Here is a 14,414-nt window from a genome sequence, read left to right as displayed (position 1 = left end):
TCATCTGAATGCAAGCTCCTTCTTCCTTATCTGCCATTTGGGATGAAAGGCCATTATTGTATGATTGCTCCTCCCAGTGTGTTGGATTACCTCAGATATAATCACCACTCTCTCTCAAAATGTGTTGGCTCTGTAATTGGAGCCACAGGAGATTCCCAGGTGCCTGCTGGATCTCCAGCTTTCACACTTTTTGTATCTACCACCTCTGTGTAGATACACACCACACACACACATCTATAAATACATATATGTAGTGTACCTATATAATATAGCATCTAAAAAAATCAAAACCTCCTCATTCAGGAATTAACAATAATGCCTTTTTGCACCACCACCATTTTGAATTCCTGATTTATTTATATTACTAAGGATTTTTTTTTCACTATTTAAATGTCATAAACATTATACTGTTTCTGATTCTCACATCTAGTTTGCCAAAGGAAGGCCAAAGGTAGTAATCAAGAGTGAAACTGAGCAAAAGTTAGAAGTATTCACTGCTAAACTTCATTTATATAAGAGTATAGAAAAACACAGGAGCCTCACTTAGTTTCAAGTCTCATCTGCATTTTTTGAAATGGCTCAATTTGTCACCAAATTTATTTCTGTTACAGTCTTTGTCTTTGTTTACAAGTAATGTATGGAAAAGAGAGGGAAGTGCTTCACAAATGTGCAGACAGTAAAATAAAGCATTAGGAATATTAAATATGTTTTGCATTCTGAATGCTATCCAGCACTTTGTGTTCAAACATTTGAATAAATTGAGGTTTTTTCCTGTTTTTAGGGGCTGAACAATGTGATTGCAATAGACTTTGACTACAGAGAAGAGTTCATTTATTGGATTGATTCCAGCAGACCAAATGGCAGTCGCATAAACAGAATGTCTTTAAATGGAAGTGACATCAAGGTAATTGAGGATTAATAATGTCACTACTAGAATTAAATTTTTTGAGTGCTTTGGGAAATGCTCCTTCATACATTTAACCCAGATTGTGAAGCTTTGGTGTATGAATACAAACGCAGCATGAGCTAGCAAGTCCTAGTAAAATTTAATTGCATTGGTATCTTATTTGAAGTAAAGATAGGGGCAAGGAGAACTGTATTTAGGAGCTAAATTCCTTAGGACTTATCTGACAGTTTACTGAATTGGCAGTTCCATGTGGCTTCCAGGATGCCAAAGGAAAAAAAAAAAGAGCTATAATTAGGTGTAAGCTGTATAAATACACTGGTGCATTATTTCTTCCTGTATCACATTTCCTGTGATCTTCAGTTTGTTTTTGTTTCACCTTCACTACATTGATAATTAAAATGACTCAATGTCTTTGCTGTGACGGGTAAAAGTGCACTCCCATTTCTGCACAGCCTGTCTGTTCTGTCTCTGTAGTGGATTAAGTTCACAAATCCACTATTAAACACATTTGTTGACTTTTGTGAACATTTTCCCAGAACTGGTGATAAGCAGTAAGGAATTATTTGTTTATTCTATTATGTCTGGCCTTCTGAAACAGGGACTTAAATGAGCAGGAACCTATCTTATGAATTTTGTTCCCTCTCTGCACACCAGTAATCATGAAGAGAGAAAAGATTTGTGTTTTTCCTTCTCAGCTTGGTGCATGGACTGACACATCCTCAGAGCACGTCAGCTTTGCTCCTTATGTGAGTTAGGGTTTGAAACTCACTGGCTTCAGTGAACCTTGTTTGCAACCTTCGCACCAAAATAATTGTTCTTGAAAAGAAAAAAAAAAAAAAAAAAGCAAGTGGATGAGCAGCTTCTGGCAATCTGATTGCATTGGGGTAAAAGTAAAACCCAGCATGCATTCAGAAGTTTTACCTGTGTGGGGAAAAAAATAGAAGGCTGGCAAGTGTGGGGTTCAAAATCCATTAAATCCTTGAATCATATTTATTGTCTTTAAACAGTTTCCAAAGCATCCTCCTCAGCTTCTGTCCCTTCTGGATGATTCAGTATTATATAAGGGCTGGGGATTACTCAGACTCTTTATTTCTAATCTTCACTATTTCAAGAACAAGGAATTTTTCCCAGTTAAAAGTGTTCTAATAACCAGGTAGAAGATTATAAAAAAAATTGCTTTTTACTGATTCATTAATAATTACATTTTTTAAGAAAATATATCAAAAATTGAACAACCACTAGAAGAAAATTAGGATCTGGACATTTTGTTTAGGATGAGGATATTTCATTTTTCCATCAGTTTGCAAGTTGCACAAGTATCATGTCAATTAAAATTTTGCTCATACAGGATGCTATATTCAAAGCAATAATCATAAAAATAAATCCATTTAATTTTCATGCAAAAATCTGTTTTTTCTCTGAAAAACTTGGCCAAGATTTGGCCTCTGAAAGCTAAAAAAAAAAAAAAGGTGAAAAAAATTAGCAAGAATTATATACTAGAACTCTCTAACAGTCTGTCAGTAACCTTTTATGCAGAGCCAAATTTTTGTGACTCTTTGACTTTTTTATTAGCTTGCCATAGGATATACTTAATAGCTGACATAATTAAAAATTATTTCAAATGAAATTATTATAATTATTTATTTAATTATTTAAATGTTGGGGTTATTACTTGTTATCTAGCAAACCTGTATACATATTTTAATGGGGTTGTTTTGTCACAAGGGAGAGTTTTTATGGTTTTTCCCCTGTTGAATCTCTCATTTTAATATCTTCCCACTTGTTGTGTTATTCTTTGCTATAAATAGAACTGCTCTCAGTGTAAGATGCTATTTGATGTATTGCTTCAGATTCCCCTTGCAGGAGATGGCATTTCTTCAGCACACCAGCTCTGGGAAGCCTGATGACATCTCATTTTTCTTCTGCCTCTGCTCATGGAGGAGATACTTACAGAATTGAAATGACAGCTTTTTCACATGGCTGTGTTCAGCTGTTAACACAGTGTTTTATGGAGAGTTTAGGTTCCCAAATGTTAGTGGGAAATGAAGTCAAAAGCTGGACCATGCACATGAAGTGCCACACTGGTGATCTCAGTGACTGGGACAGGTTGAAGTGACTCTCCCAAGGAAAAGCCATCAGAAAGAGAGACTCATTCGTTTGGTTGATGCTCTAGTGTAGTCTTTAGACAGCTAAACCACTACCTAAATTTTCAGAGTTATCTATTTCTGCATTAAATGTCCCTTGTGCCAGTGCAGCAGGTGCTGCAATTGCACATTTATAAACTGGTGAAGCTGGTAGTGTGGAGGCTTTAGAAAATAAAACCTCTTATTCCCATTAAAAAGGCGATGTATCCTGGAATTTAACTTTTTAAAAAGAATTTATAAGGTGATAAATTATGTAACAACCTGAGAAGGTGCTTTTACATATTCATAACTGTAAAATTGATTTAAAGCATCTCACCATATCCCTTTTTATCTTGAAGGCTTTTCCATGTCTTCAGATGGTAAATAAATTTAAAACTAGCACATTCAGTTATACATAATACAGGTTTATACATGAAGTTTATACTCTGGTGCACATGCTGTTGGTGATGAAGATAACAGTAAATTAGAATGTTCACCACAATAATAAACCCATTATCAGTATAAACCCATTATCAGTGCTTAAGAAATCTCATAAATTTTCAAGTATTGTTTTCTGATTTGTGGGGTTTTTTTTTCCTGAAGTTCTAGCTGCACAGACCTAATCAGAACTTAATCAGGAGTAGATATCAGGTCAGGATAGATCTTCTCAGGAATAGAATTTTCAAGCCTAGGAGAAATTGGACTCAAATGATTGTGAATATTCAAATATTACTGAACACTTGACATGAAGTACTCCCAGACAAGCCAGACTGACTCATGCTGTCATGATGAGATTTGCAATCACATATATCTAGAGGAATTTGTTCAAGTTCCAGAATTATCCAAGTCATCAAAACCCCTGGGAATAACATATCCCTGTCAGTAGTCTGTAGGCTTTCCAGTAGGTGACTAAACTGCTTTTATCTCTTAACAATGTCATCCTTTTGAAATTTAACTAATTCTTGGGAAGTTCCTCATTCTTCTGCCACATGAATGTTGGAAATAAGAGCCCAGTATTTCCTGTCCAGCCAGTAACTCTGAGTGCTCTCATGGTCTCTCTGTCACGATGACATATGGCACTACTGTGACATTAAAATGAAGGAGACACTGATGGGGACTGCTGAGAGAAATGGGCAGATGCGAAGCAGATGTGCTCAAGGGCACGCTGTGGGGAGAGCAGCCACATCTCCACTCTGTTCTGTGGAACAAAAAATAGAATAGTGAAAGGGAGAAAAGTTTGGTTTTGTTTTTTTTTTTTTTTCTTTTTACATTAAGAGAAAACTGGATACTTAAGATGAAAAATGAAAGATCAAAAGTTTTTAAAATTCATGCATAATGCAGAGAAGTTGGTAATTTCCTCTTTACAATATCATAGCATGCTCCATTCTCCCTCACTAGGAGGAAAGTGTCACATTCTTGTAGCTACCTAAGAAGTGTCATTGCCTGAGAAGTGTCAGTGTTTAGCAGTGAATAATACCCAATTTTTACATGCTTTATGTCACTGTATGAAATATCCAGTCTCTCAGTATCCTGGCATCAGTAGCTCTCGGATTATTGTTCCTTTCGCCAGTTATTTAGATAAATAATATAATTTTTGCTTTTCCAGGTAGTTCACAATACAGCTGTTCCCAATGCCCTGGCTGTCGATTGGATTGGGAAGAATCTCTATTGGTCTGATACTGAAAAGAGAATTATTGAGGTGTCTAAACTCAATGGCTTGTACCCAACCGTCCTTGTGAGCAAGAGAGTGAAGTTTCCCAGAGATCTGTCCTTAGATCCTCAAGCTGGGTAAGAAGCAGCTTCAATTTTCAGTACTTCCTACTTAATCCTGATGTGATATTAAAATAATTTTTATTCAAAAAATAGGAATTAATACTTTGTTGTTTTGGGTTTGTTTTTTTTTTTTATCTAATATTCGTGACAGGAGAAAGTTGTGTTGATCTGGACTCTACCTAAACAAAGAAACACAGTGTTTTTCCTTGCATAAATATATATATACTTTTATATATATATATATATATATATATATATATATATATATATATATATATATATACTTTACTAGTTTTTTCAAGATAAAAGCTATTTTCTACTATTTCTTAGAACTAGAATTTAATTTTCTTTTAACTGTACCCTTTCTTCCCTGTAAAATTGGGAAGGGAGGATACAGACCTTTGTTTAATGTTTCCAAGAGATGGAATATTTCTGTGGTTGCCTGGGCATCCCTGAGTATGCAAAAATCACTCTACAAAGTTAGAACAGAGAGTGCCAGTCTTTCAGGAAGGCTTAGATATATAAATGAATAGGCATAATAACTTACTGGGGGGCTTTTTTTATGTGTATAGACAGCTTTCCAAGGCTGTTTTTTACAATTTTTTATTGCTAAATATAAGCTTTTCTTCATTTATTTTAATGCAGAATTTTACTGGAAATAAAACCTTAAATTCAGATATAATTTGAAACGGTGTTACTTGTATCTTGGGTTTGTTTTTTTTTTCCTCACAAATGAGAAATGCTTAGTGAATTAACCTGCTGCTGCCATGCAGTTTGTTTCCAAAGAAAACATTTTCTGTTGGAGAGAGTGGAGAAAGTTTCCTCTCTCTGTGTGGAGCAGGCTGGGTGCCAGCATATTGCACCTGGGTGTTGTAGCATACCTGTAACTGCTCTTAGGGCCACCATTTCCTCCTGCACACAAATTCTGTTCCAGGTGGTTATTAAGAATATGAGCTGCATCTGGGTTTTGGAGGGCCTGTCCAAAGCCTGTAGAGCAGAATCAACTTCCCAGCTGGAAAGATCTGTCCTGAGGTTCTGAGTAATGGCACACAACAGCAGCCACATGCATCCATGTACTAAATAATGGGATTTTTCTTTCTTTATGGCAAACATGCTCTGAATTGTGGTTAAATAGCATGTTGAGGGGAAAATTGCTGCTCAGCTTTCCGACAGCCTCTCTCAGTGTTTCACCCATCTTTAAACCCTCTGTGCGAGAAACTCTTTTAATGTTTTGGAGCTAGTACTTCTTGAAGCAAGTAAATTTGAATTATGTGGTTGCATAACAGCAAAAAAAGTTTTGAAATATGTGTCAAAAAAAAGAAGTAGATGCAATGCCATATTTCTGATAAATTTATTAATGATGCCATTTACATAGGATATGAGATTCACAAAGCCCAGTTTTGGTGGTGCTTCAAATTCTAAGGTATCAAGACTAAGCCATTTAAATTCACATTTTGCTAGTCCATAATCAATTTAATAAAATCACACTTAGCATGAGGATTCGTATTCAAAGCCTTTACATTCACCATACCTATTTAGAGACAGGTCCAGAAAAATGAAAAGATTTATCTGGAAGGTGGAAATTTGTAGAGTAATTACTGATTTATTCTTGAGATCAACTAAATAAATTAAGCATTAAGTCACAGAATGGTTTGGTTTAGAAGAGACCTAAAGATCATCCAGTTTCAAACCCCCAAGATGGGCAGGAATGCCATTCACTATCCCAGGTTGCTCAAAGCCCCATCAAACCTGGTCTTGGACACTTCCAGGGATGGGGCAGCCACAGCTTCTCTGGTCAATTATTGCTGCTGATGCCTTGTGAAGGCTGACCTAGAACAGAGACTAGATGGAGCTAAAGAATAAAGTAGGGATTTCTTAGGAGGTTTCAATAGATCTACTTTGGGCAGCACAAGAACCCAGCCAGGGCTACACCCAAGGTGAACCCAAAATGGTCACAAAGTGGACGACTGGCCATGAGTTTATATGTTTTGGTCCATTTGGAGTTAATTGTCCAGTTATAGCTTTAGTTTATGAAGTTTAGTTTATGAAATTTAGTTTATGAAGTCACATCCTTCTCGGTTTTTTCTCTTCAGTCCACATTGTTTATGATCTTGGGCCTGAGATTTGGATCATTTGTCCTTGGATCCCAGCTAGAGAAGGAATTGTTTTGTCTCCCTGCTCTGTGAAGAGAGCTCACCATCCCTTTATATGAAGCCTAGACACACACTACAGTAAAACAAAACCTGAAAAATATAAAAGCTAAAACCTGAAGCATCATTGTTACTCAGTTGCTGTGTTTTGTTTCACAGATACCTGTACTGGATCGATTGCTGTGAGTCCCCTCACATTGGCCGTGTTGGGATGGATGGATCCAGGCAAGCTGTGGTTATAGAAACACAAATATCCAGACCTATGGCTCTCACCATAGACTACGTCAACCACAGACTCTACTGGGCTGATGAGAATCACATTGAGTTTTCTGACATGGATGGATCTCACAGACATAAAGGTTGGTCAACACTTCAGTTGTGTTTTTTTTCTTTTTGATCCTTTCCATGTTATGTATAGTTATGTAAAAACTGTCCTTTAAAACCTTTTTCCAACCTTTTTTGAGATTATTTTTTTTTTCCTTTTATCAATATTTTAAAATCTGCTTTTCATTTTTGTTCTCTGTTATGGATATGAATAGCTTTTAAATGTGCAGTACTATGTGTTTGTGGGAAAAATGTCAAATAGAAAAAGATGCTCTAGGAACACACGCAGTAGTCTGAGGCAGCCTTTCAATTTTATACTCTGGCATATATAGACACGTTCTTGATTAAGTTACAGAGTGAGTAAAAGTAGAAGGGAGAGATCCTCTGTGCCATGTGTCAGAACAGGGGGATAAAATCAGCCTTTTCTCCCACTTCAGAAAGCCTGGAAAAGCTATTAGTCTGCTCAGCATGAGACCAGTATTTCAAATGTAATTTGGGGCTTTCCCGGTAGATGGGTGAAATAATAACTTTTGAAATACTTATGCAATGAACTAATCTTTATCCTGTGTTTTGCTTCTCACCTGACAGATAATTAAAAAGCTTGTGTCATTTATCTGTAAAGTATTAAAAAAAAAATGATTCTACACTATGATGAATTGTTCTCATATTCCAAATTGTATAATTAAAGATCTTTCATTTTAATTCAAATATATGAAATAGTATTAGTCTACAGAGTTTTTTGGGGGGTTTTATTTGAGATGAAATTGTTACCTGAACTCCTTCCTCAAGATTTACCCAACCTCAGCACTGCTGTACTGCTGGTAAAACTTCATGGATTTGGGCTCTTTTAGGCTTTTATCCTGTACTGGGTGCCTCTCGTCTTCTCCAAACCACAATTGATGAAGTAACTACTTTATTTTCAGATCAAAGCTTCACTATGAAAAAAAAAAAAAAAAAAAAAAAAAAAAAAAAAAGGAAAGCAAAACCAAGTTTTCTAGCCCTTATATTCATGAATTGTAGGTTATAAATACATCATGAATAATTCAATGGCAGTTGTCTGAAATGGTAGATTGGAGAGATTCTAGCAGTAGCTACGAGAGCTGTAAACATTCCCATTAATCTCAGCATAATGTCCATGTTTTTTTGGGATGAACACCAGTCAATTGTAACCTGCTCACCTAAGCAGCCCTTGCTCAGACATAGCCCTGAGCTGGATTCCCGCTGACAGTCTGCTCTTCTGACAGAGGAAGCAAAACTCCCTCCTCCTCTTGATGTCATTCTCTGTGCTGCTATCCTGCTTTTTGTTCTCATAAAATTATCCTCTTACTCTTCTTTCTGGATCTTTCAAAGGAAAGAAGTAAATAGTAGCCAGTGTGTCTCTCTTAGCCCTAAACTGACTGCAGTGGTCAAACTTTTCACAGTCTTCCCTTTCAGCCTGAGAGTTTCAGAATTTTTCTTTCCCCAGAAATGTCCTTCTGTCACTAAACTCAGGAGATAGCTGCAAAATTCCAGCCAGACCATCTTCAGTGTCCATTGTCTTGGTCTCCAACCTGTGGGGTTCCTGCACAATTGGATAAAATCAGTTTCAACTGCTTTGTATCTGCTAATGTCTTCTTCTGAGGATGCCTGATCCTGGAGAAGAAGGAAATTTTTCACAATGCCACAGCAAATTTATCCAGATTTGGTAGCAGTGAAGTATCTGAGGCAAGCTCCAAAAGCAATAGTGACTTTGTGTAAAGCTGGTATCGTGCTGCTTTTGAGGACATGTCTCTTTGAAGTCCAGATGGTGTATAAATATTCAAGCCATCAGAATTGAGCTTTGGGAGATCCTGAGGTATTTAAATGATGTGAAAGCAGATTTTTTCCTTAGTCAATCATCGTAAAGGATGAGGTTGGAAAGGACCTCACGGATCACCTAGTCCAACCTCATGGATCACTTAGTCCAGTCTTTTCTGGGAAAAGCATGGTCTGGATGACCCACAGCCATGTCCAGCTGCATCTTAGAAGTATCCAATCCATTATTTCCTTGGGAACATATTCCAATATTCTCATTGTGAAAATTGTTCCTCTTATCTCCAGTCGGAATCTTCCCAAGAGTAACCTGTTCCCATCACACCTCACCTTTTCCATGTAAAAAGGGAGTCTCCATTTCTTTGCAGCCTCTTTAAAGACTGGAATCTGGTGATGAGGTTTCTCTTCTAAAGAGTGAACAAAGCCAATTCTCTCAGCCTTTGCTCTCATGGCAGGTTCCCAAGCCTTGGATCATCTTTGTGGCCCTTGTCTGGATCCTCTCCTGCCTGCCCACACCTAACGCCTCTTGTCGCTTTCTGCTGTCAGGAGTTTCACTCAAAACATCATTAACAAATCAAAATGAAGTTGTAGAAAAGTTTCTGTGGATTTAACAAAACAGGGATAGAATTCTTGGTGTCTGAAACAGATGAAACAGCCCCGTGGGTGCTCCAAGGGGAGCTTTGACAGTTTTGCAGAGTTCACAGATAATGATCAATTTGCCTTTAATCAGAGTCTTTTCCCTTTCTCCCAGCTGTCTCCTGGAACAACCAACAAAAAAAAAATAATTTCTTTGTGATTCAGCACAAGACTAGAAATATTCTGGATGATGAAATTTAGCCATTGTAAAATAATTATTTTAATAGGGTAAACTCAGTGCTCAAGTTCAGTGTTTAGAACTGTGATACCCCTTGGCCTTCTGATATCTGTAATCCACACTGATAAGCACTTAAATGAGAAAGATTAGGTTTTCTCTCTTGTGATAATTGTGTTCCTTGAAGGCATGTTTTTCGCATGGATTTCATGGTCTGTTTTCCTTTGTCATTTTGGACATTTTTTATTGTCAAAGCTAACTAAGGGGGAGATGGTTGAGTTTGCTCTTATCCTTTGTGTTTTCGAATGGAGAAGGATAAAGGTACAGATACAGCGACCACAAAATACATTTTCATGGAGGAGAGGGAAAAGTCTGAACAGGAATGCTGTCAGTGATGCAATGAAGTGCTCCTAATGGCAAACTAATAATTTTCTCACCTGTTTCTGTGACCTCTGAGGATAAGGATGGCTTGCTCTGAGGTTTTTTCCTGAGACTGTGATTTTTGGATTTTAAGTTGTCTATTACAAAATGTATCAGAAAATGGCACAGAGATTTCAAAAGACCCGGCAAATAAGTAACTTATGAGAATTAGTGGATTTCACATCATTAAGGGATGGTATGAGACAGTGTGTAGTGTTCTGTGCTCCACATCAGATAATTTAGGATAAACACAACAATCTTAGGCTAATTATTGACATGCTGTCTGCTAAACCAGGAAGTGTTCATTACATGCAATAGGAGTTTACGTGTATTTAGATCTTGGTGTTAACATTTCATCAACAAGTATGGGGTTTTTAAATTGGGTTGTTTCTACTGAACCTTAAACCTTTTTGAGGAGAACATCTGCTGCTTTTCTCTTGTAAAGTTCCTCTGCATTTCAGTAGAGAAATTGTTTTTTATAATTGCCAAGAGACTCCTAGTAAGAATTTTGAAAACGTGCTAACTAGGCCAGAAATCTTAGAGTGCTTGGGAGCTCTTCTTGGCACTGGGGCAGCAATGACCTTGCTGAGCTGTTTGAAGTTTAATGCTTGGTTATATAAACTGTCTTTAGAGCTTAGCCAATTCAGCACTGCAGCATTCACAAATGTTATACACTGTAAATGATTAAGCAAGTATTGAAGCACTAATCTGGCTAAGCACTAAGCTGGTTTACTTATGTGAGCTTTAAAAAAAAAATAAATAAAAAATTTAAGAATTTGTCAGACTTAACTGTTCTCTGTTCCCACCACCCAGAAGAGATGCAAGCTTCACAGTTCCCTGGGTATCTGGTTCTCCATTCAGGTTTTCCCAACCTTCAGGGCTCCTAAATCCCAGAGCTGCCTGCATTCCCCCATTTCTCTTTGAAGATGAGCATTTCAATATAATGAAACTATAAAAGGGAAATCTGACAGTCCAATTTAGGAAGTACAGAAACTTCTCTGAGATTAGGTCTTAAACTGTGTCAAGCTGTTGGTTTATACAGTAAAAACAAAAAGTTGAGCACTTTATTCCTTCATCTGACAGAGGCATGGAAATTAGCGATGGGAAAATGTTGCACTTCAAATAAATTATTATTATTACATTACTTCTTTAAGTGTAATATAATCAACAGAGAATAACTTTCCTGGAGTAACTCAATTTGAAAAAAAAACCCTGTTCTTGAGACAACTTCTGCCTGAATGTTTGCAATTCTCAGACTTGGAGAGAATGCAAGTTTTGAAGTAACGAGCACAAGGGAGTTGGACATTACAACCACTTTCATTTTTAGTGCCTGTGATTTCAGCAGTTGCTCATTGTAAGGAGTTTGCAGGTAGAAAATGAGTATTTCTGTCTAATTCTGAACTCTGCCACCAGAGTTTTAAAAGAGAATATGCCCAATTGTTTATAAAATTCTCCTAATGTAGAAGTGATCTAAAAGATTACAGTAACCATTTCCTTCTAGATTTATACTGGAAGTTCTCATAGCTCAAAAATTAGAGACATCTGAAAGAGGGTTTGTTTCTCAGAGCAGATGAGAAGTAGCTCTGATATGGCAGCATTTTCCCAACTTTTGAAGAGTCTATAGAATTATTAATTGTAGCCACATATGATGGCACAAACTGATAATTGCTTCCTCTCTGTTACTGACTTCTGGATTCACTTTTCATAATTGTTCCTATAAAATTCTCCAATCCATATGTCTTTCCAAATCTGATTACTTTATGTTATTGGGTTCCTTCTCTTTTAAAGGATAATATCCAGGAGAAACTGTTCAGATCCACCTGTATTAAAGGCAGTTACTTTACTCTAAGGTTGCCCAGTCTTCAATTTATGAAGACCAGTTTGAGGGTGATGCCTTGTGAAGGCTGACCCAGAACAGAGACTGGACAGAGCTAAAGAATAAAGCAGGGATTTATTAGAAGTCCTCAATGGATGCACTTTGGGCAGCACAAGAGCCCAGCCAGGGCTGCACCCAAGATGAACCAAAATGGTCACAAAATGCACAACCTGTCACAGGGTCTCTCATTTTTATATATTTTGGTCCATTTGCATATTGGAGTTAATTCTCCACATACAGCTTTAGGTTATGAAGTCTCATCCTTCTTGTTTTTCTCTCTTCATGTTGTTTGTGCTCTTGGGCCTGAGATTTGGATCATTTGTCCTTGGATCCCAGCTAGAGAAGGAATTGTTTTGTCTCCCTACTCTGTGAAGAGAGCTTATTGTCCTCTAATATGGAGCCCAGACCCACACGCTACAGTAGCACAGAACCTGAAAAATATAAAAGCTAAAACCTGAGGCATCAAAGGTTGCCAACAGTTTGGTTTCTGTATATTCTGCTGGCTTTGTGAAATACGCCCAAATTAGACTATAAACTTCTGAAAATAGTTCACTATACTTGAAACTTCTCCATGTGCTGGACTTGTGCTATCACAAATTTTAAGGGATGGGCATTACTTCCCATGCAGCTGTTCCTGTCAGAGGGTAATCAGGACAAAGAACATAAACCACAGATTTTCTGTTTTCTCCCTGTTCCAATCAACACAATGGAAAAGGGGAGGATTTTGATGAAGGGAGTTGCAATGTTGATCAGCTCCCATGGTTTCAGTAGAAGACAAATGAGATAAACCAAAGTGGCTCAGTGGTTTATGTCCTCACAGTTGGATGGTGGCAGGAGAGGGAAAGATAAAAGAAGGAATAACTTAGGGGTCACTGGGAATGGATATGAAAACCAGCAGCAAGACAGGAGTCTAAGGTGAGGGGCTGGCAGGCAGGCAATGGGTCTCTGTAAATCTGAAAAATAATTAAAAAACCTTTAAAATTCACTAGCACACACAGTTGTTCTACTCAAATAGTGACTTGTGTATATTTGAGAGTAATTTATTACTGCTTTGTACTGCCGTGGGGTAACTGGCATATAAACAACTGCTCACAGTGAATTAAAAAAGGTAATAAAACATTTTAAAGTGGGACAATAAAATATTTCATTCCTCGTTTTTATCAATTGGTTTTGTAGGCAGGTTTTGAAAAATTTATGCATCTATACTCATGGTATTGTTATATCTAATCATGAACTTTAATATCTCAAACACATTAGTACTTTAAGATGTTTAGATTTAAGGCTAAATTTCCTGCTTCTTTAGTGATAGCAGTTTGGGGATGTATAACAAGTTTTGTGTGAGTTTGTTGTACTGAAATATTCTCAGTTTTCATTGTTTCAGTTACATTTTTATACTGGCAAAATATCCCACCACTGAACTTTTATCTTCCATCCTTAACCCAATCTGGATGTTTGAGGTAATATATTAATTTTGCAGAAATAAATATTTATGCATGCACATGTTATTAAAGATATGAGTAATAACATCCTAAAACTATATATATGCATAACTATATATATAAAAAACTATATATATATTTTATATATATATAGTTTTTATATAGAGTTAATCTATATATTACATTAATATTTCTTTTTTCTGTTCATTGAGTTTGACAGGTTTAGGTTTCTAAACCAAGTGTCAATTTCATAAATGTAATAATGATTATAATATATCTTTAAAATACAGTATTTTAATGCAATATATAATGTGATGTAATATACTTAAATTTAATTATATCTGTCAGAACTACGCACTTTGTCACAAGCTTAATAGATATAATCTTATTGTCATTATTCATTATTAATTTTATGGACTAAGCAGTTCAAATTCTTTATCAAAGGAAGCAAGTATCAGGAATAAGTAGTATAGGAAATAAAAAAATATTGACTGTGTCTCAGGGAGGCTCCAAGTTGAATGTAAAATGAGACAGAAACAGCTACAAGGGAGTTCATGTGGCAAGAGGACAGTGGGGGCCAGGAATTGCTGCAGAAGAGATCAGCAATCTCCAAGTTTATTTGGTTTTGTAGGTTTAATTGCTATTTTCTTATTAAGTGTTGTTCTTCCTTGATGCAATTTGTCTTTGGAGGGTTTGTAACCCTTCCTAGGAGATTACCACTGCTTCCATTTAGATCGAGATGTCAGTAGGCTTTTTATTTCTCTTTTATTGCAGTTCAGAAAATCAAGTTTCTGAACTTG

The 14,414-nt window shown here is 36.5% G+C and overlaps 1 protein-coding gene across 1 annotated transcript in view; it reads left to right on the top strand.

The window, feature by feature from the left end:
• LRP1B (LDL receptor related protein 1B) overlaps nt 1-14,414 on the top strand; it is a 634,437-nt gene that overhangs the window by 533,978 nt on the left and 86,045 nt on the right. The window contains exons 58-60 of the mRNA XM_053982292.1: nt 782-904; nt 4,637-4,818; nt 7,113-7,312. Coding sequence (XP_053838267.1) covers nt 782-904; nt 4,637-4,818; nt 7,113-7,312 — 505 coding nt within the window. The remainder of the gene's footprint in view (nt 1-781; nt 905-4,636; nt 4,819-7,112; nt 7,313-14,414) is intronic.

The sequence above is a fragment of the Vidua macroura genome, chromosome 7 (assembly GCF_024509145.1).
Source record: "Vidua macroura isolate BioBank_ID:100142 chromosome 7, ASM2450914v1, whole genome shotgun sequence".
NCBI lineage: Eukaryota > Metazoa > Chordata > Aves > Passeriformes > Viduidae > Vidua > Vidua macroura.
Note: the sequence above shows the minus strand (reverse complement) of the source record. Positions and strands in the feature narration are given on the sequence as shown.